The 23,127-nt window shown below is 40.3% G+C and overlaps 2 protein-coding genes and 2 long non-coding RNA genes across 4 annotated transcripts in view; 1 reads left to right on the top strand and 3 right to left on the bottom strand.

Moving 5' to 3' along the window:
- The window catches only part of LOC138404326 (uncharacterized), a 79,665-nt gene that overhangs the window by 3,629 nt on the left and 52,909 nt on the right, over positions 1–23,127 (bottom strand). The window lies entirely within an intron of this gene.
- Positions 1,997–23,127, bottom strand: part of LOC117994537 (uncharacterized) — a 33,116-nt gene continuing 11,985 nt past the window's right edge. The window contains exons 4-13 of the mRNA XM_069507978.1: positions 17,021–17,188; positions 16,759–16,831; positions 14,965–15,030; positions 14,313–14,426; positions 12,862–12,927; positions 3,966–4,073; positions 3,402–3,464; positions 2,822–2,904; positions 2,302–2,440; positions 1,997–2,213 (exon numbers count right to left, since the gene is read on the bottom strand). Of these exons, the coding sequence (XP_069364079.1) occupies positions 2,025–2,213; positions 2,302–2,440; positions 2,822–2,904; positions 3,402–3,464; positions 3,966–4,073; positions 12,862–12,927; positions 14,313–14,426; positions 14,965–15,030; positions 16,759–16,831; positions 17,021–17,188 (1,069 nt within the window). The 3' untranslated portion in view covers positions 1,997–2,024. The remainder of the gene's footprint in view (positions 2,214–2,301; positions 2,441–2,821; positions 2,905–3,401; positions 3,465–3,965; positions 4,074–12,861; positions 12,928–14,312; positions 14,427–14,964; positions 15,031–16,758; positions 16,832–17,020; positions 17,189–23,127) is intronic.
- Positions 8,485–8,641, top strand: LOC138404327 (uncharacterized). Its single transcript, XR_011238328.1, has 2 exons — positions 8,485–8,529; positions 8,573–8,641. It is a non-coding gene; the product is annotated as an uncharacterized lncRNA (long non-coding RNA).
- LOC117994536 (myb-like protein X) lies at positions 8,728–12,015 on the bottom strand. Its single transcript, XM_034982468.2, has 2 exons — positions 11,747–12,015; positions 8,728–11,394 (listed from the first exon to the last, which is right to left on the bottom strand). The coding sequence occupies exon 2, from the start codon at positions 11,389–11,391 to the stop codon at positions 8,728–8,730; it is 2,664 nt and encodes an 887-aa protein (XP_034838359.2). The 5' UTR covers positions 11,392–11,394; positions 11,747–12,015.

Genomic DNA, 23,127 nt, shown 5'->3' with positions numbered 1-23,127 from the left:
TTTCCAAGTTTGTGTGATCTTTCAATATACGAATTACAATAGTTTCTACTCTGCAGAACGACGTAACAGTAATTTGTGTGGTAAAATGTACTCTGTCAGCACATTAATAAGTCATATTTTCCTTTAATTTCGAGTATCAATGGTACTGTTTTTGAGCACAACTAAATTTTGGAGTATTCGCATCCTCTTTTTACTAATGTAATATGAAAAGGACAGACGTAGTTTGACAGTTTTAAATTTAATTGAGAGCTGTCAAACCTCGTGACTAGCTGCCAGTCGCGAGCCTGTTGTTTAGCATGCACCATTCAATGTAAAATTCATGTTCCGTCCCGTTTTAGCAATATTAAAAAGAAAAAGATGCAGATAGTCTAAATTTAGTTTAGAGAGAGACAATAGAATCGGCGACATTGTTGTACTTGCGGGGGGGATGGGGGGGGGCGCCGTCTACTCGGCGTCGGCTTGCTGTCAGTGGGTGTTGGCCAGCTCGTCCATTCGACATCTGTCAATTAATGTAACTTTAGAGTGTAATAATTAAATAACAATAGTACCTATAATAGCAATCGTGACGTGCGGGAGTGCGGGGCGTCCCTCCGCCAGTCGCCACATACCCCGCTTGCCATCTCAACTTGTCGCGGACTATACGTGTGTAACTATACACACACTGCTCAAATCATACCCCTTCCTCGTGGCGTTCCACGTTCCAGTTCCACAGACTGTCTGTCTGTCACAATCAAGTAGTTACAGGGTACGGAAGGTAGGGAACCATGTCAAGGAAATAGGCACATTACCTGACAGCCATCTCCGCTACCTCGAGGCTGGGGTAGTCCAGCTCCTTGACCAGGCACAGCACGGCGGATAGCAGGTTCGAGTTCTGCAATGTAAGGAGGCTGGCGACGCAGTGGGTACATACCTGACAGCCATCTCCGCTACCTCGAGGCTGGGGTAGTCCAGCTCCTTGACCAGGCACAGCACGGCGGATAGCAGGTTCGAGTTCTGCAATGTAAGGAGGCTGGCGACGCAGTGGGTACATACCTGACAGCCATCTCCGCTACCTCGAGGCTGGGGTAGTCCAGCTCCTTGACCAGGCACAGCACGGCGGATAGCAGGTTCGAGTTCTGCAATGTAAGGAGGCTGGCGACGCAGTGGGTACATACCTGACAGCCATCTCCGCTACCTCGAGGCTGGGGTAGTCCAGCTCCTTGACCAGGCACAGCACGGCGGATAGCAGGTTCGAGTTCTGCAATGTAAGGAGGCTGGCGACGCAGTGGGTACATACCTGACAGCCATCTCCGCTACCTCGAGGCTGGGGTAGTCCAGCTCCTTGACCAGGCACAGCACGGCGGATAGCAGGTTCGAGTTCTGCAATGTAAGGAGGCTGGCGACGCAGTGGGTACATACCTGACAGCCATCTCCGCTACCTCGAGGCTGGGGTAGTCCAGCTCCTTGACCAGGCACAGCACGGCGGATAGCAGGTTCGAGTTCTGCAATGTAAGGAGGCTGGCGACGCAGTGGGTACATACCTGACAGCCATCTCCGCTACCTCGAGGCTGGGGTAGTCCAGCTCCTTGACCAGGCACAGCACGGCGGATAGCAGGTTCGAGTTCTGCAATGTAAGGAGGCTGGCGACGCAGTGGGTACATACCTGACAGCCATCTCCGCTACCTCGAGGCTGGGGTAGTCCAGCTCCTTGACCAGGCACAGCACGGCGGATAGCAGGTTCGAGTTCTGCAATGTAAGGAGGCTGGCGACGCAGTGGGTACATACCTGACAGCCATCTCCGCTACCTCGAGGCTGGGGTAGTCCAGCTCCTTGACCAGGCACAGCACGGCGGATAGCAGGTTCGAGTTCTGCAATGTAAGGAGGCTGGCGACGCAGTGGGTACATACCTGACAGCCATCTCCGCTACCTCGAGGCTGGGGTAGTCCAGCTCCTTGACCAGGCACAGCACGGCGGATAGCAGGTTCGAGTTCTGCAATGTAAGGAGGCTGTCGACGCAGTGGGTACATACCTGACAGCCATCTCCGCTACCTCGAGGCTGGGGTAGTCCAGCTCCTTGACCAGGCACAGCACGGCGGATAGCAGGTTCGAGTTCTGCAATGTAAGGAGGCTGTCGACGCAGTGGGTACATACCTGACAGCCATCTCCGCTACCTCGAGGCTGGGGTAGTCCAGCTCCTTGACCAGGCACAGCACGGCGGATAGCAGGTTCGAGTTCTGCAATGCAAACGTATTACACTCTATTATGAATGTGAAAGTGCGTTTGTTGGTTGGTTGGTCCTTCAATCGTACTACATCGACTCACCCTCGCGACAGGTCGTCGTGTAAACCCGCGATGTTCCGCCATGACGGCCGACGGGTACTCTCTGTCCCTGTCCCGCGCGCTGTCCCGCTCCCTGTCCCTGTCCCGCTCCCAGTCGCCTCGCACTGAGAATGTCTCACTTCTAAAATATGAATAATTAGAAATGTATTTCATGTTATCTTACAAACTGACTTAGTACATGTAATCTAAATCTAAATCAGCCTGCACTGTCCCACGCGTGGGCAAAGGCCTCCCTCCATTTCCTCCTCTGTGCCTCTACAGGCCACGTATCTCGCCGACGTCGCCTCGGCCTCGGATATTTTGAACAGTCGCGTACTAACAACCGGTCGAGTGCGAGTCAGACACGCACACCAAAGGTTCCGTATAATCGTATAAGAAATAACACTTATTATTATTTTATTTTTCTTAGCAGCCATTTTGAACTGTCTACGTATTACGGCTCACGAGACACAGCCCGCTGACGGACGGACGGACGGACGGACACACGGCGGTATATAGTCACCTGTCTCCTCGCTCGCTGCTGTGGTCGTGGTGGGGGGAGGGCAGCGCGTGGCGCCAGTCGCCGTTCACTCCGTACGAGTACTCCTGCCACAGACAAACCATGGTTACTTCCTCATCGTCATGATCGACGCGTCGCCGGCGCACTACCGAGCACGGCTCTCCTCTCAGCACGACATGGGTGTAGGCTGGCCAACTGAGGACTGGCGGAATAAGACGCGGAGCGGTAGTGTAAGCCGCCCGAACGCTAGTTTGTTGCACGCTTTTTATATTTATTTGTATACAACATTCTATGTGCTCTGTTACCATAAAATAGTACCGTAATCCCTTAGTGTATTAAACGTTGAACGTAAATACGAAAATTTATTGAAGGTTTTTCTCCTAATGGTCGTGTAAAAAATGCGTATTTTGAGAAAACTTCGCGATTTTTTTGTATCGAGCCAAATTGTGGCAATCGTGTTTTGGCTCTCGTAATTTACTAAAGAATATCTTTAATTATTATTATGTTAAAAAATCAAACGAACGTTGATGATGATGATGATGAGGATGATGAGAGACTAAAGCTATGGTAGAGCGGGACTCACTTTGACGCTGTGCGCCGACACCGAGTGGCGCATGGCCGCGTCCGGCGAGCGCGGCGAGCGCGGCTGAAACGTCACAACAAACTATTTATATAAATAACGTTATTATATAAATAAGTACACATCCATCCATACCGATATTATAAATGCGAAGGTCTGTCTGTCTGTCTGTCGGTCTGTCTGTCTGTCTGCTAGCTTTTCACGGCCCAAGTCGCGGACATCGTAGAGGACCATAATAAACTCGGTTAAGTTATAACTTATAATATACCAACCGATCCCGGTAAAGGGCCGTCATTTTTAGGGTTCTGTACCTCGAAAGAAAAAATCTAACCTTCGGAAGAATCTAAGGGTCACTTCGTTGTCTTGTCTAAAAAGTAAATAAAACAGTAATTCTATTTTGCGCGCATGTGTAGTAGTGTGTGTAGTGTGTGTAGTGTGTGTAGTGTGTGTAGTGTGTGTAGTGTGTGTAGTGTAGGCGTCGCTGATGTACACATACAATATGAGCGTTGCGTCTCTATATTGTATAATAACTGAAAACGTATTTGTTGTTTTGCTTTATTCACTCACCTCGTAGTGTGAGGTGGTCATGGCGGCGGCGGGCGCGCTCGCGTGCTCGAACCTGTCGTAGCGGTCGTCCGCGTCGGGCGACACGCGCCGCGTCGGCGACGCCGCGCACTGTTGGACCATAGCCTTATTACTTGACGAGACACGATACACTCCGGCTTATAATGCATACATTTTGAGAACTCACTCGCCATATTTGCTGCACCTACGTCCTACGTGTTAACCGTCATGTCAAAAGTACGGTTCACTCTTTTAAAAAAACAAAGTAACAAATAACTTTTGTTCTCCACGTGTATGTATGTATGTATGTATGTATGTATGTATGTATGTATGTATGTATGTATGTATGTATGTATGTATGTATGTATGTATGTATGTATGTATGTATGTATGTATGTATGTATGTATGTATGTATGTATGTATGTATGTATGTATGTATGTATGTATGTATGTATGTATGTATGTATGTACCGTCAAATCTGGCAACTTTGCCACTTTGCACAAGTGTTGACAAGTCGTAGTGCATTTTGAACCAGAACGCTTTATGAACCATTAAAATATGAATGTTGCGACAGACAGTATATTGTGGTAATGCAGGCCCAAATAAGACAAGACTGTTGCTTCAGTGCGTGCTTTAATAATAATCTCTTAATTCTACCGTGCGTTACATTATAAGTGCTTGTATTGTGCAAGTGCCTTGGGTCACACATTACACCTCCCAGGGCACTTGAAAAAAAAAAATTAAAACTAAGTACAATTTTTTTTTTCTAAACGATGAAAATACCCAAAGTAAAACATAAAGTTAAAAAAATACACAGTAAAAAAATAAAAAAACAATTAAGGTCAAGTCCGGGTAGAAGTCATTTTTAATTCATTTAATTGTGTTAAATGCTGGCCAGCTATTTAATAAGTCACATCATTTTTTTTATTTCTTCCTAGGTCTGTCATCATCCGAGTTCGTGTGCGCGCGCTATTATATTATTACCTACACAAGTCATATTTGTATTAATTTCATCATATTATTATAACCATAATTATGGCATAACCTCTTTCATTCATATTATTATTATTTTATTCATAACCGCTTCGTTATGTAACTTTTTAATATTTTCATTTAATACTCATTTATACTCCTATGCACAATTACTCTCACGAAGACAACTACTGTACATCATGATCGAGATAAAAGGCGAGTATACATTCAGAAGCACAACAACTTATATAAAAAAATAGTTGTATCGATTATTAACTAAGTATGCCATAATGTTCGGGTGATCAGTCCGTCCACTTTGATAAAGTTAAAATCGATAAACTTATTAACACTTTCCCATTCCTATTTCAAAGAAAAAATATATCTTGCCATGTGTTATCTAGTAACACAACCTATCTTCAATAGTTTTCATTCCATATCCTTTCACAAATATTTTATACCTTTCCAATCCATCCAAATACCAAATCCTTTCCAATTCCATAATACCATTCCCAAAATGCCATTATTTCATTCATCATATTATATTATTTTCATTACTTTTGTACCTTTTGCTCCAGTCTTTCACGCAGACGAACTAGCGTACAACATGATCAAGAGATGGGCCGGTAACTTACAATATTTATCATCCTCACATTTATATTAATACTTTGCAATCTCTTTCCAACTGCGTATGCATACCAAACCAAACCTTACATTCTCTTTAAATAAAACAAACCCCAACGTCTTCTGCTAAAAAAAATACATTCTCATCATTCAACTCCTAACCAAATCATTTCACTCTTTCAATTCACTTCATATTCAAAACAAACCCCAACGTCTTCTGCAAAAAAAATTAACCATTCTCATCATTCAAATTCCGGAAAAAATCATTAATTACATTCATTTAATACACCTCGCATCCATTATGCGGAAATTTTCTACGTAAAATCCATATGAACTCCTAAATCGTGTTCAAGTACTCATTAGCCTATAAAACGTCATATATTCTGCTACCATTCATCATCGACGATATTCAATACGTCACATATTTACATTTGCCAAAACTTTTTATATTATAAATCAAAATAAGAAGATACTGAATAAAGTTGCTAAGTTATCAAATTAAACAAATCTGAAAACAATTAAGTTGCTTAGTTATCAATTAGATATAATATTTTATCATTGTCCGAGTACCTATTGTTCTCTAATTCAATAGCAATTATTGTATTGTGATACAAATCGCAAAGGTTCGTATCAGCGTTTCTTTTGTGTTTCATATGACCTGTTTACTTTGGTCATCGGCAAAAAGTTGCAACACAAAGTTCTTGATACCTAATATCATACCTAAAGAATGATTTCTATGTTAAAAAATGCTTTTAATAAAATCTAAAATCCAAGTTATAAACTTATCTGAACTTTTACTGCTATAAAATAGTACTTTCCTACTAATAATTTTGTAAAATAAATGAAAACTACTACCACTATTAAGTTTAAAAGTTAGACAAACTGTAAATGAGAGTAAATTTAAGAACTGAAATCTATAATTTCTAAAAAATGACTCGTAACGAAAATCACCGATTTTCGAAAATCTTTTCAAATAAATAATTACTGAATTGAACTCTAGAAATAAATTAATAACTATCGCAAATTCTTAAAGCATCGCTTTAAGTTAAAAGATACCTACCTAAAATCAATTAATTAATATTGAAAAAAAATCAAAATTCAGAGTCAAAATTACATACCTAAATTACTGCTTACACTGGACCAAGATTTCATTACAGCATGTACTCAGATGGCCTTGTAATCCTATGTATTTTGTAAAAAAAAAATTAAGCTGAAAAAACACATTTTAATATAAAACCATGCGAAGTCACTGTGCGAAGTAAAGTCAACAGTCAGGTCAAATAATGCAGTCAATACAAGAAAAAAATAGTTGTGTTACAAAATAAATTAACCAAATTTATATCTGGACACCGTTAAAAAAATTACAATTAGTGTTATGTCTAAAACACCTTAATTTTTACCAGTCTCTAATTTAAAATGTTCACTCATGTGTACGGTCCAAAACTTGTCTGCACATAAAAAAACACAATTTTAGAAAAACTTCGGAAAACACTTTACACTTTTTAATATCTTCTATGATTCCATATTATTTTATAGTTATGACGCCCCATTTTTCGCCGCCTGTAATCTTCTTCAGGAATTATATAAAATTTTATTTAAGTGACGTATTATGACGAATTTTTTCTTCCTTTTTTTATATGTCATGTCCATATTTTTTCCATAGCCTGATATTATTTAAATTATTTATTCCATAGTTCTCATTCTCATACAGTGGATCATTTAAAAAAACATTCAATTTTAAATTCTCCATTTTCAAATTTTTATATTTCTAATTTCGGTGCCCAGCCGGTGCACGCGCATGGTGGCGTCGCGCGCACACCGACTGGCAGGGTCGCCATGTGGTAATGCAGGCCCAAATAAGACAAGACTGTTGCTTCAGTGCGTGCTTTAATAATAATCTCTTAATTCTACCGTGCGTTACATTATAAGTGCTTGTATTGTGCAAGTGCCTTGGGTCACACATTACAATATATATATCAGAGTGTATAAATAAAATTGATTTTTTAAAAAAATACGTGTATCAAGATTATCAATATCGAAAACAAAACTGGCAAAGATACCTATACCATATGGCAACATTGCCTATTCGATTTTGCTTTCTAAAAATTTGTACGTTGTGTTTACAATATTAGTACAGAATATTAAATAGTAACGATACAATAGTTTAGGCATTTGATCCTCAAGATATGTTTATTATGAAATAAACCACAGAGGGAGTGGCAAAGTTGATCACCCATTTAAGAAAATTTCATAGAAAGTCAGTGAATGTGGTCAGGGTTGACACAATTGAAAAAAATATTTATGTAAGTATTTATTGAATTTGTAACATACGAGTAATCAGGTACATAAACATAAGTACTCAAGAGAAACATATAATTAAAAATATTATCAAAAACGAATCATGAAAAACTCTTTAATAACATTATTATCAAAATAAATAAATAAACTGTAGTGTGTAAAAGTTAAATGCTACTACACTGTGTGTGTAGTAGTTTTTAACTTTATGTTTTTTTACTTTAGGGCATTTTTTAACGATTACTAGATAAATTTTATTCGACAGACAGCAAGATTTTAATTTGTCTAATTTAAATGTCAAATAAACGGTCAGTTATGAATCTGAAAGATTCTAAAAGATCTAAAAAATATTATCTGACCCTTTATTTAACAGTTAAGGCATTAATTACACGAATTAAAATGTTATTGTTTTATTACTGTTTTTCAATCGCCAGATAACTGTTATTATTCAATAACAGTTATCTGGCTATTGAAAAACAGCGTTAAGAGAATCCTGCACGCTCACTAGTGCCACTAATTAAAAAAAGTCATAGCTGGAAAATGACGGAAAAAATTTAAATTCTGCCAAGGCCACGACCTCGTGAAGACAATAAAGGATTTTTTGGCCATACGCTTAAATTTAAATAGTAACTGTTTAATAATATTGGTAATTATAGCAAAAAATGGCCACTTTTAGCGTTAAACACCAGTATAACTAAATAATTACTGTTTACATGTTAGCGTATGGACCTAAAAATCCTTTATTGTCTTTGTGAGGTGGTGGCTTCAAAAGAATTTCAATATTTTCCTTCATTTTCTAAAACACACAAAATTCTGAAAAAATTGTAAAAAAAAAACAAATCAAATGATAAATTCTAAACCGTAAATAAAAAACCTTAGAAATAATGATCATCGCATTCCTCAATGAAGTATTCGCGGTTTTCCTTCACCGAATGTAACTTAACAGCTTTAACAATAGATGAAGACGGTACGACATCACGATCTCTTTTGCAAACGATAAATCTTAAATTGGGCTTTTTAACAGTTTTTAAAAAATTTATTGAATAATATGTTTCTCTTTGTTGTACATCTACTTTTTCTATGAATCCTACAAAATATTTCCAGTTATTGCGGATATAGTATCTAACTAAAACGCTTCTTTGTTCTTCATAAATTGAGTTTTGATTTTCATTTTCGTATATTTCTGAGATGACACCTTCTTCTTTATGATTATTATTATCTGTCTTTTCATTTTTGCACAGATCAAGATTTTCAGCTATTTTATCTTCTGAAACAAAGTTCACATCCATATATTTACTGTCCTGATCATAAGTTTTTTCTTTTATTTTAAATTGGTCCATATTCAGGTTCTCACTTTCATTATCAGTCTTTTCCTTTATTCCAATTTCGTTCATTTCCAAGATCACACTTCCTTCTTCTTTTCGTTCATTTGAATTTTCATTTTCTATTGTTTTAATTTCGTCCATATCTGAGTTATCAATTGTTTTAGTTTTTTCATTTAGATTCATTTCTGCTTCTTCTATGTTCAATAATATACCTTGTTTCTTTTTATCTTTATCAGTCTTTTTGTTTTCTATATTAGTTTCATCTATCTTCAAATGATCATTCTGTATTTCAAGTAAATCAGTCTCTTTGTTTTCATACTGTTCAATTTCATCAATATAAAATTCTTGAAATTTTTCCTTTTCAGTTTCTACATCAAAAGAAAGTTCCATATCACCTATATCTGGCAATGTTGTACTAATATGATAATCAGTCTCATATTTTTTACTGTGTTTTAAAATGGTACATAAAGCTATGTCTTCATCTTCAGACATAATGATTTCTTCATCTGAGGTATCTCGTAGTGAATAATTATCTTCATTTTCCTCGTCACTATCATAATTATTATCTTTTGGTTTTTTTGTTTGAGTTTGTTTTCTTTTTGGAATTTTCCTTTTGACCACATTACAGGTCCCGGAAGTAGATGGTACTGGATTTTCATACGGATTTATATTTTCCGTTTCCTTCTTTTTCAGAGAGAGCTTAGATTTTGCATCAATTCTTTTTAAATCGAGTGAGCTACATTGTTTCACATCAATATAAGCTTGGTTTTCTGGTAAAAATCGAACATCTGATAAAATTGTTACATGTTTTTCATTAGTTTTTGGTTCATTTGACTTTTTAGTTGCTGTTTTTTGTCTTGTTTTTGTTCCACACATAAGTTTTTCTGCATCTTGAGATGAAATGGAGCATCCGGGTTCTAATTTCATTTTTTTGTTCGCTGTTGTTTTCTTAAGGGGATCTGGGGCTTTGGTTTTTTTCAAAAAATCAAGAAGTGCTGTGTCTATTTTGTATTTTATTTCTTCTTCATAATCTGGCAGTTTCCTAAGGACTTTTTGAGGGTTAAATGGAACGATGCCCGTGGCCTTAAAACCTGATTTAATGTTATCTTTATTACACGTTTGGATTTCTGCCAGTAACTCCTTCAGCAATATAGGAAAGTGAGTTTTATTTATTTGAGCCTCGGATGGATTTTTTATTTTATAGTCTGTTAAGATTCTTCGCCAGATTTTTTTTAGAGGTCCAAAATAGGCTACGTCTAATGGCTGTGTTATATGGGTACTGTTCGCTGGTAAAAAAGCAAATCGTATATCGTGCTTTTCGCAAAGTCTTAAAATAGTCACATTCAGATGGCTCGACAAATTGTCGCCAATAATAACTTTGGGTCCATCAAACTTAGTAGCCCATGGAATGACGACACATCTGAACCAATCTTCAAAAACTGTAGCATCGAACCAACCTGACTTGGTTCTATTAAATCTGGCTTCTGGTGGCCCTCCGACGCACCATGCAGACCACAAATGTTCGGATTTGTATACTGTGTAAAGAGGTAATAAAGACCCATCTGCACTCGCTGCAAACATTATTGAAATATTGCCTTTTGAGTGATTTAATATTCTTTCGGGATATTTAATTTTGCGTTTGAAAATACATTTTGTTGAACCCGGATTGTCGGACAAGTTAGTTTCGTCGTAATTCAAGATATTTTGTGGAGGGACGTTTATTAGTGTGCCTTCAAGATTACTGAAATAATTTGTAAATTCAACTACAGTTTTCTCTGCTCGTGCTTTCTTAATGTTTTGAACTGCTCGCTCCGTCAGTGCATCCTTGTGTCTTCTTAAAAAATGTCTAACCCACCATTTACCTGGTATTTTACCGGAAAATAGGCAAGAGCGACGATTTTTATTCAGATATTCAAATATCACTATGCGTAGATCTAGTCGTGATAATGGGGAACCAAAATCGGCAGCGGCTATCAAAACATCCACGATGTCCTTTTCCTCGGAGTCACTCAGGCGCAACTGAGCACCTGGAGATTTCATATGGAGTCCCTTCACTTTATTCTCTATCGTACGTCGAGGTATAAGAAATCTTTTTTCAGCTTCCAATGAAGTTATATTCTTTTTTTTTACAAGATCTACTGCTAAGTCTAGCATTTCCTGGGTGTAGTTTTTATAGTTTCTCGATCCTAGTTTTCGGCGACTATGACGAATCATTTCCTAAAAAATAAATAAAAATAAATATTAATCTACAACTGCTAATATCCTTGTGTTTGTATTAATACTTATTATGAGAGAGTGAGGTCCTATGGAATAGGTTCACTAGGTACATAAGTTAAACTAGCACGTAAAGGTTTAAAAAGTGTCTTATCAAAAATGAAATTTTTACTTTTTGTTTGTGTCAACCCTAGGCCGTTACAAAATATGGCAAAGTTGCCCTCTCATATTGGCCGGCATGGTCTAGTAACTTTACCAATAAAATTATGAGGCATAATTCAAACACTACGGCATTTACAGGGTAATCAATCCATTCCTTACAATAAACAATAACAATAATCAAAAACTTACGTACCCAGATCTGATGTTTACAATCGAAAATATTAAAAGTTCTTGAGCACTGAGTTTTAAGGTTATGTGTGTGACGAATTTTGAATACGAACTAGTAAAAAATGGCTGCATTGGTGTTGCCTTATTCAAAATAGTGTTGCCAAATGATAATCGTATTTTTCCCTAAAATTAGTCACAACACTAGAAAATATACGTGGTCTGTGGTATTAAAGGATTTTCATAAGCACTCTGCTGGTGGTAAAGTCAGTAACCCTTGGCAAAGTTGCCAGATTTGACGGTATGTATGTATGGAGTCGGGCAAGCTTGACGCTTTGATTTCTAATTTCTTTAATTATGCTCCTCCTCCAGCCTCTCTTTTGGAAGTCGGTTAATCAAGGACTAAAATCGTACTTTCCAATCAAATCAAATCAATTTTGCCAATTGACACACAGAGCAAATATGGCGAGTGAGTTCTCAACACGTACGCACTATAATAGTAAAGCATACAACATGACAAAATGTGATGTACACTGCGCGGCAGAAAATAATGTGCGTCGGCCTTTAGAATGTCATTTCGGCTCTGTAAAGCGTCTTCTCTGTCACTCATACCTACGTGACGTTTGGTCGGTCTCACCGACAGAGCTATCTCGTTGTAAAGGTCGATGTACATTATTTCTGCGGCGCAGTGTCCCGACATGTGAAGCGACACCGCCAGCTGCTAGCTCTACAAGCTCCTAGGTTCCCTGGGAAAGGATTTTCTATAACATACATTAAGAAAAGATTTAGAGGAATTCCAACCAAGCGAAGCCGGGACGGATCTACTAGTTAAACGTAAATGATTACGTTCGTACTAAATGTAAGTTAGAAACACCCCGCAACTTGAAGATGGTCAAATACAAGTATTCTACTGTAACTTTAAATTTGAAGCCAAAAGGCATTTGTTAGCGCTTATCTAACAGAGTTAAATACTACATAATATTGTTATTTCATTTGCAACGCCACCAGTGAGGGCAGTAGTGTCGAGCACATGCAGGGTGGTCGGTGCTTGCTTCTCCCGCGTGTGCGGTAGCGGGAGGGCGGACGGTGCGTGGCATGCTGCACGTTGTACTGTCAACTGTTACGGTGGAGCCCTACACGTACCTGGTGCTGCGGCTCGGCCTCCGCCGCGGGCTCGGGCTCCGCGGAGCTGTCGCTGGCCTGCGCCCACTGGCGTCAGTGCACAAACACACAAACACGTCACCCGACAAGCGGACCGACAGGCGGCCACACTGGTATTGTATATTGATGCGTAAACTAGCTCGTGCCCGCGACTCCGTCCACGTCAACTACACTAATGTTAAGCCCCTTGGGGTAGGATTTTAAGGATCCCGTTCAAATTTCTCAAAATCTTTCTTAGTACAGACAGAGTTATAGCGATTACGTATTCGTGAATATATAAATAGTTAGCAAAACAAAAAGGAACGTATTTTCACGGGCTCGGATCGGACGAGTGCGTGTTCGCGCTAAGGACAGTGCTAGTGTAGGTCTATGGTACAGACAGACCTTACGTGTGTAATGTGTATATATCGTCTGTCAATCTATATCATAGAGGTACCAGAGACCGTGGCAATTTGTCCGTTATTCCTGGTCGTGTATGGCCGCCCTTACAGTGGCTGTTTTACACCGAAGCAACAACATGCGACAAAGCGGCATGCCAATGGCAACATTAACTTGGCGGCCTCAAGGAGCATGCGGCAGTCTACTTCATGCCGAGACGACATCACCTATTCACTCTCGCCTGGAAGGTTTGTAGGTTGTACGCGGCAGGAACACGGACCTCAGCGATTCGTATCAGAGACTTTGAGCAAAAACGTTCTTAAGATTCTTGATACGTTTGAGTTTCTTGCAGCATGCCTCAATGTCGCAATGTTGCTCCAGCGAAAAACTACCTTAAGGCCCTAGTTTGGGCGTCAGTGCAGTGTTGGCGCCCAAACCGGGACCCTCGACTTGTCGACACAGTTACTCTACAATTTTTAGTTATGAACATAATACGACACAATCAGAAACAGAAACATTTACTTCTCAAAACAGATATTAATTTACTCAATAAATTACAAAAAGCTCACTCACAGTCTTAAAATATATTCACTAGCGACATCAAACCAGTAGTAAAAGTAAACAGATTTATTTTGATTATAATGAAATTGAGTAAAAATATAATCGTCTCAATCAAGAAACTATTCAAAATAACGATTTGCACTTGTAACGAGTAATGACAGTTTCAGATCGGAGGTCAACATAAAAACATTCCAATAGCCCGCTCCCACTATCGAGATTCGGCAAATGATTCACATACAAGTCCCGCAAGTTGCTAATCCGCGGGGCTGAAGTTTCGAGCCGATGGTATATTTTTTCGGCTGACGTCAATGTGACATCATTTCGATGTTAATGAGCCACGGTTCCAGCGCAATAGCAATTTGCGGGACTTATATTGTGAATCACGAAACATTTTTTATTTACATAAAAATAACGAGCAAGCGGGTCATCTGATGTTAAATGCCGGCCTTTCAGGATTGTCGGTCCGCCCCTTGAATAAATAGTCTCGATCGTACCTGTTCGTGGCGGTGTGCGGGGTGCGGCACGTGCGGGGGGGCCCGCGCCGGCTCCTCGCGCTCCGGGCTGGACTCGCACGAGCGCTGCCGACGGTACCCGCCGAACGACTCCTGCTGCGAAGTTACAGACGTGCCAATCAGCATCATCAGCCACTACCGAGCCCGGCACCCCAGGCACATTCGGCACATTCGGCACATTCCCTGCACACCAGAGATCGTTTGTCCTGACGCCAACAGCTATATCTCTACCGTCGGTAACAAGGACTAAGAGTTGCGGACCGGTAAACCACCCTTGGGCAACTCCTAATAGATTAATATTCCAACTAAAATATATATAATAAAAATCGCTCTATTTACTTAACTGTCTCAAATATAAACCAGTGGCCCTACCGCAGTTGTTTGACAGCTACAATGTCACGATCGCAATCATCTCTGATTGGTTAATGCTCGCTCACTATTGGCTACAATGCATTGTTGCAACAAGAATCGCACAAATTCAGCCAATCAGAACAATTGAGATTGTAATAATGATTGATGCAGGGTTTAGACAATCGCCCTGCTGATATCCTTCTGAACAGCTGCCGCAGTCCTAAGAAAAGATTAACTAATGTTATAGCTAGTCAAAAGCTTAGCTCAAAACGATTCAGCTTACTTGTTGCGGATAGCCTTCGTCGTCGGAGTCTGGAATGTGGACGCCTTTGCGGATGGCTTCTTGTACCTGCAAATATACAATCAAACGTTCAAGCCCAAATTGTCAACATCATTTATTTGGCTGATATTGTTTTGTAATCAAATCAAGTTATGATAAGTAACATAATTATGATTTGATTAGCTCCAGCAGTGGGCGGGACCGCGTAAGTCAATATTGTAATTTGTATTTTCGAAAAGAGCAACCTCTGAGATGGCCGCACTAGAAAAGAGCAACCTCTGAGATGGCCGCACTAGAAAAGAGTAACCTCTGAGATGGCCGCACTAGAAAAGAGTAACCTCTGAGATGGCCGCACTAGAAAAGAGTAACCTCTGAGATGGCCGCACTATAAAAGAGTAACCTCTGAGATGGCCGCACTAGAAAAGAGTAACCTCTGAGATGGCCGCACTAGAAAAGAGCAACCTCTGAGATGGCCGCACTAGAAAAGAGTAACCTCTGAGATGGCCGCACTAGAAAAGAGTAACCTCTGAGATGGCCGCACTAGAAAAGAGTAACCTCTGAGATGGCCGCACTATAAAAGAGTAACCTCTGAGATGGCCGCACTAGAAAAGAGTAACCTCTGAGATGGCCGCACTAGAAAAGAGTAACCTCTGAGATAGCCGCACTATAAAAGAGTAACCTCTGAGATGGCCGCACTAGAAAAGAGCAACCTCTGAGATGGCCGCACTAGAAAAGAGCAACCTCCGAGATGGCCGCACTAGAAAAGAGCAACCTCTGAGATGGCCGCACTAGAAAAGAGCAACCTCTGAGATGGCCGCACTAGAAAAGAGTAACCTCTGAGATGGCCGCACTAGAAAAGAGCAACCTCTGAGATGGCCGCACTAGAAAAGAGCAACCTCTGAGATGGCCGCACTAGAAAAGAGTAACCTCTGAGATGGCCGCACTAGAAAAGAGCAACCTCTGAGATGGCCGCACTAGAAAAGAGCAACCTCTGAGATGGCCGCACTAGAAAAGAGTAACCTCTGAGATGGCCGCACTAGAAAAGAGCAACCTCTGAGATGGCCGCACTAGAAAAGAGCAACCTCTGAGATGGCCGCACTAGAAAAGAGCAACCTCTGAGATGGCCGCACTAGAAAAGAGCAACCTCTGAGATGGCCGCACTAGAAAAGAGCAACCTCTGAGATGGCCGCACTAGAAAAGAGTAACCTCTGAGATGGCCGCACTAGAAAAGAGCAACCTCTGAGATGGCCGCACTAGAAAAGAGCAACCTCTGAGATGGCCGCACTAGAAAAGAGCAACCTCTGAGATGGCCGCACTAGAAAAGAGCAACCTCTGAGATGGCCGCACTAGAAAAGAGTAACCTCTGAGATGGCCGCACTAGAAAAGAGCAACCTCTGAGATGGCCGCACTAGAAAAGAGCAACCTCTGAGATGGCCGCACTAGAAAAGAGCAACCTCTGAGATGGCCGCACTAGAAAAGAGTAACCTCTGAGATGGCCGCACTAGAAAAGAGTAACCTCTGAGATGGCCGCACTAGAAAAGAAAGCTGGCTCTTTTTGATAGTGCACATATTCCGAACCAGGGGTACAGTGCAAGGCACACAGTTTATTTCAATCAATGTTTTTCTATCCTATCCTTAATTTAAGCAGGCTCATTCAGACAAGAGCTTTTGAATCATCTGATCTGAGCTGGACGTCTGAATCTCAGCAGTTATTTTGAAAAAGAAAATCGTTGTCATAATATTTATGTTATCTTAGTCGTAAGTTTCAGTGTGAAAGCTACAACGGAACGAACTCACTTCTTCTGGCTGTACGACGACATTGTCCAGCTTCTCGAGGTTCGGGAGGTTCTTCAACACTGTCATCCGGTACCTGGAATGTTTCAAGAGATACTTTAAGGATGTTATAAGAAACAACCCGCGAGGACAGGACCACGCGGCATCGCAAAAGTCTGCACCCCTATATACGAGTATATAGTCGAAATTCCACGGACTCGTACGAAGCGATTCGCTGCCTCGTTTCTAATATGCATTGCTAGAATTTTAAAAAGTAGCTCCTCACTCAGGGTGCAGCGTGCACGGGTTCTCGTCCAGCCACAGACTGGTGAGGTCGGGCAGGTGCCGCAGGTGTCGGATCTCGGCGAGGTCCCTGATCTCGTTCTTGCGCACGTACAGCTCGCGCAGCCGCCGGCATCCCGCGAAGTCCACCAGCGAACGGATCTTGTTGATGCTGCGGGTGGGAAACGGGCACTTTAATCTTCAATTGATCGTCATCATCAACTGATAGACGTCCACTGCTGGACATAGGTCTCCTGTAGGGACTTCCACGCGTCACGGTCTTACACCGCTGCCATCCAGCGGTTCGACACTCTTTAATTTTTCGAAATAAAGTAACACCCTACCTCCTTGGGAGGACATAAATAGCGCCATCTATGAGGATTTTAAGGAACATACCGTGGGAAGTTCCTCATTGGAAATATTTTTTATTTGACAACGACTTCGTGCACGGCGGCGAGCCCCTCGCCCCAGACCCCACACATAATCAAGGCCTCGAGGCCCTAAGCCAAAAAGGCGGGCCCTAGCCGATGACGCTTAAAGAACGTTACCGGGGAAGCGTTCTTCCGCTCCACACCCGGACAAGGAGGCCATGCCTCGAGGCCCCCGTCTCAACCCACACCCGGACAAGGAGGCCACGCCTCGAGGCCCCCGTCTCGACCCACACCCGGACAAGGAGGCCACGCCTCGAGGCCCCCGTCTCGACCCACACCCGGACAAGGAGGCCACGCCTCGAGGCCCCCGTCTCGACCCACGCCCGGACAAGGAGGCCACGCCTCGAGGCCCCCGTCTCGACCCACACCCGGACAAGGAGGCCACGCCTCGAGGCCCCCGTCTCGACCTAGGTCAAACGAGAAGACCTCCGCTACTCGTTGTGTTACCAACAAAGACACCATGAATAGTTTCTGTGTACAAGCGAAGGTCGTAAAGCAACAAGAGACATTACAAGCTTCCTCCGGAACCATTCGTTGCCCTCAGTCCGGCAATTATAACGTAACCACTTCACAGACACTTTCTGTTTACCGACGACGCTCACACACAACGTGAAATGCACCTTACTGCTACCCATTACGACTGCATTTTCAATAAACTAGGTATAGTTTAAAAAACCCTTTGTCAGATATTAACAAAAAAAATAAAAACCGACTTCGATACACAAACACTAAAAATAGAAAAATAATTTAATTTATTACCGAATATATTATGTATACAAGAGTTAATATAGTTCCATAATAATACTTTTTGGTGCCGGTGCCAATTAGCTTTAGCTGCGCGAATCGTCTAGACTTCATATTTTTATGAGACTCCACAATGGCACCTCATTGCCACCGACCCCAAAAAATATTATTATGGAACTATATTAACTCTTGTATACATAATATATTCGGTAATAAATTAAATTATTTTTCTATTTTTAGTGTTTGTGTATCGAAGTCGGTTTTTTTTTTAATTTTATTTTACAATTTTAGTGGCCCCATGGAATTATGCTATGACTGGTTAAAAATCTACTGTTTACTAAGCTATTACACTGATCGCGAGCAATTTACTCTTATCCGTTGAGGAGTTCCAGTATCTATCTTCGAAGATGTTCATCAGATCTTCACCAAATTTAAATGGGACCAACTCTGAAGTATACCCTTTCGCACAAAAAAAGAATTTTCAAAATCGGTCCAGGCGTCTTCGATAATCCGGTAACATACATTAAAAAAAAAGATTCCGACGAATTGAGAACCTCCTCCTTTTTTTTAAAGTCTGTTAAAAATAAGAATACGTCGATTTTCAAATTTCTCGACGCGCGACGCGGCGTGCGGTGCGCGTGCGGTGCGCGTGCCGTGCGCGTGCGGTGCGCGTGCGCGCAATTACACTAAACGGTAGACGTGCTGTATGTTTTTGCTGTTTCTCTTTCTATTATTGTTTATACTTTAATAGCTGTATAATATTAAATGTTAATACACCTTTTGTTTAGATATGTTGTTCATAGATGTCGCTGTCCATGAAATCTAGGATATTAACTCGCAGCGATTGACATTAGTCTATGTGACACTGTCAGTGACTTGTACAACGTGATTTTCAGAAAATATAACACACTGTTTTTAAAGGTTATCGTAGTTTTATTGGTTTAACGGTAATAAGTGTGAATCTTAAAGTTAAAACGCAAATACAGAACCGTGAGCTAACATTTGGTGCCGAAACCGGAATTGTTGTGAAATAAAAAGTTTTAGTGTAACTTGCAAACTTACCATGGATCCGTTACTAGCAAATCAAGACGAACTGTTTAAACAATTACAAAAAGCGGAGTATAACTATAAAAAATCTCCAAAGGAAAGACTTAAACAAGCGTACATCGAAACTAGATTGGAAATATTGGAAGATATCTGGGTAGAATTCAAGAAAGGTCACAAAGATTTAATTTCCATTGTTGACAAAAAAGGTAAGGAAAGTTTATCATATTTTACTTCTGATAAATTCGATCAGTTCCAAGAACTATATACAAACTACAGATGCACACTAAAGGAGGCACTTGCTGGTGTTTCAAGTGATACTAAACAGAGTTCATCATTGTCAACCGATGTAGCGCACAACTCTGACCCATTTTGTGATATAAAGTTGCCCAAAATCACTTTACCAACTTTTACCGGCAAATACCATGAGTGGCAAACTTTCCATGACATCTTCACATCATTAATTCATAACAATAAGAATATATCAGCGGTACAAAAACTTCACTATTTAAAAACAAGTCTGTCCGGAGAACCAGAAATATTAATAAGAAATTTTGCTACAACGGAGCTTAATTATGCAGAAGCATGGAAACAGCTTACTAAACGATATAACAATATAAGGTTCAACTGTAATGCCATATTAAAAACCTTTTTTTCACAAAAACAGATTACTACTGAGTCGCCCGCTGCACTGAAACAGTTATTAGATACGACATCATCCTGTTTAAAAAGTTTAAGTAATATTGCAGTAAATGTAAGTAATTGGGATGCTATTGTAGTGTACTTTGTTGTCTCTAAAATGGATATTGAGTCGCGGAAGTTATGGGAACATCAACAGAGCATGTGCGGAGATGAATTACCAACTTGGTCGCAACTTGTTGAATTTTTAGAATCTCGCTTTAGAAGCCTTGAAATGATGGATACTGGGAAACAAAGCTCTAATAGACCTACTTTAAAACCAAAATCATTTCATGCCGCTCTAACTAATGAAAACCAACCCATATGTGTCTTATGTAACGGACCACACTTTATATTCAGTTGCAAGGAGTTTGGACAGAAGGGAGTGAGAGAGAGACAGCAATATGTACAAGAGAACGGGCTATGCTTCAATTGCCTTTCAAATACACATTCAGTGAGCCGGTGCAGACAAATCAAATCTTGCAGACGGTGCAGACGGAGACATCACTCGTTACTCCATTTTGAGAAAGAAAATCATGAGAGGAACACGAACAACACGATAACCAAACAGACTGAGCCACAGAGAGAGGAGAACAAACAACAAAATTCAGATACAACTACACTAGAGAACAGAGTAGTAGCTAACTTTGCGAGAGGAGAGTTACACAGCTATAACGTTTTACTGGCTACTGCAATTGTTAAATCTAGATCTAAGTGCGGAACAAAATTAGTTTTTAGAACATTACTTGATCAGGGATCACAAGCTTCTTTTGTAACAGAAGCCACGGTACAATTACTTGGGTTAAAAAGAGAACCTATTAATGGTTTGGTGTCAGGGATAGGGAACGGACAGGTGAAAATTAAACACATGACTTCTTTAGTCATTGAGTCCTTTCATAATCCACAAAACATAATTCAGGTAAATGCGTACGTTATGAGTTCACTTGCGTCACTGTTACCGACAAGTACAATTCACACACCTGATTGGTTAGAATTAGAGAACCTTACACTAGCTGATCCAGGATTTGCAACACCCGGCAAAATTGACATTTTGCTAGGAGCTGATGTATATGGAGAGGTATTACTCAATGACATGATTAAGCATCCACAAGGAAATCTTATAGCACAAAATACAATCCTTGGGTGGGTCATATCAGGACGAGCGACACATGATACAACTTCAGCGAGAAGAGAAATTGCGAGTATGCACATCAACATTAGAGAAGACGAGTTCTTAAGAAAATTCTGGGATATGGAGAATGAGCCAAACAGCCTAGAAAAAAAGCTAACGGAGGAAGAACTTAAATGCGAAGAACTTTATGAGAAAACTACAACAAGAAATGAAGAAGGAAGATTCGTAGTAAAACTACCATTTAAAGACGAAGAACCACGAAGCCAGTATGGACAAACAAAAGAAATAGCTACAAGAAAACTACTGAGTTTAGAAAAGAGATTACTAAAAGATGAGAAACTATATATTGAGTACCAAAATGTCATGCAAGAATATTTGACTCTGAATCATATGTCACTAATCAAAGGGGAAGACATTGAAAATCCTAAATCTGTGTATCTTCCACATCACGCGGTAGTGCGCGAAGATAAAGACACTACGAAGGTCCGAGTGGTTTACAATGCTTCGTCCAAAGGAGTAAATAACGTTTCACTTAATGACGACCTTCTAGTTGGACCTAAACTTCAACAAGACCTGAGACATCTTCTGATGAGATGGCGGAAATTTCGAGTATGCATTATTGCTGATTTGGTAAAAATGTACAGGCAAGTCCGAGTTACTGAGGAAGACGCTAACTACCAAAGAATTTTATGGAGAAACAATCCTGATGAGCCTATACAACATTTTAAACTATTAACTTTGACCTTTGGTACTGCATGTGCACCCTACTTAGCGGTAAAAACTTTACAAAAATTAGCGGATGTTGAACAGTCAAACTATCCAATTGCATCCGAAATAACTAAGAAAGACTATTATATTGATGACTTGATGACTGGCTGCGACAGTTTCGAAGAAGCTGTAGAGATATACGAACAAATGAACAAATTGATGAATTCTGGTGGTTTTCAATTGCAGAAGTGGAGTAGTAATGATTCGAGATTTTTAAAATATATTGACAAAGAAAAACACAGAAGTGATCAACTCGTTCCAATTAAAGTAGACAATATGATGAAAGTGTTAGGCATTGGTTGGAACAGAGAAACTGACAATTTTGAATACACTGTTAATTTACCTGAATCTAAACAGCCAATTACGAAACGGCAAGTATTATCTGATATCGCGAGACTATACGACCCGATTGGATGGATATCACCAGTGGTTATTACTGCCAAGATTTTTATACAAAAACTGTGGAAATTAAAATTAGAATGGGACGATGAAATTACTGATGGTTTATTAGCAGAATGGATTAAATTTAGAGAAGATTTAGTGAACTTAAAAGACATTTTAATTCCAAGATGGTTGAATAGCGAACGAGGTTGCAAAACAGAATTACACGCTTTTTCAGATGCATCTCAAGTTGCTTATGCAGCTGCGGTGTATATTAGAGTTGAGAACGAGGAAAACGACATTAAAGTGAGTTTAGTGACGGCTAAAACAAAAGTTGCACCAATTGACAAGGAATCATCTATACCCAGGTTGGAGTTATGCGGAGCAGTCCTCGCAGCTAAGTTGTTGCATGAAGTCTCACAGGTGATGAACATCCCAAAAGAAAATTTGCACGCTTGGACTGATTCTACTGTTGTCCTGGCATGGTTAAAAGGACCACCTTGTCGATGGGCCACATTCGTGAGTAACCGAGTATCAGAGATTTTAACTATGACGGAGTATAATCAGTGGAGATATGTATCAACGAACGCGAATCCCGCAGATTGCGCGTCAAGAGGCCTTAAGCCTGACGAATTAAAAAATCATACACTCTGGTGGAATGGGCCGAGCTGGTTGTCAGAACCAACTATTAACACAGAGACAATTAAGATTGAAGAAACACATGAAGAAGAGAGAACCAAATCTTTAACTACCTTAACTCATCAAGAAGAAGATTTTGTATGGACTAAATATTCCAGTTTAGGTAAAATGCTGAGAGTGATTTCATATTGCAGACGATTTTTAAATTATAATCTTCCGAAGAATGAACGCGAAACATTACCAAATTACATTACAGTTAATGAATTAGAGAAAACGCTACAAATGTGTATTAAA

Source organism: Maniola hyperantus, chromosome 27 (assembly GCF_902806685.2).
Source record: "Maniola hyperantus chromosome 27, iAphHyp1.2, whole genome shotgun sequence".
NCBI lineage: Eukaryota > Metazoa > Arthropoda > Insecta > Lepidoptera > Nymphalidae > Maniola > Maniola hyperantus.
Note: the sequence above shows the minus strand (reverse complement) of the source record. Positions and strands in the feature narration are given on the sequence as shown.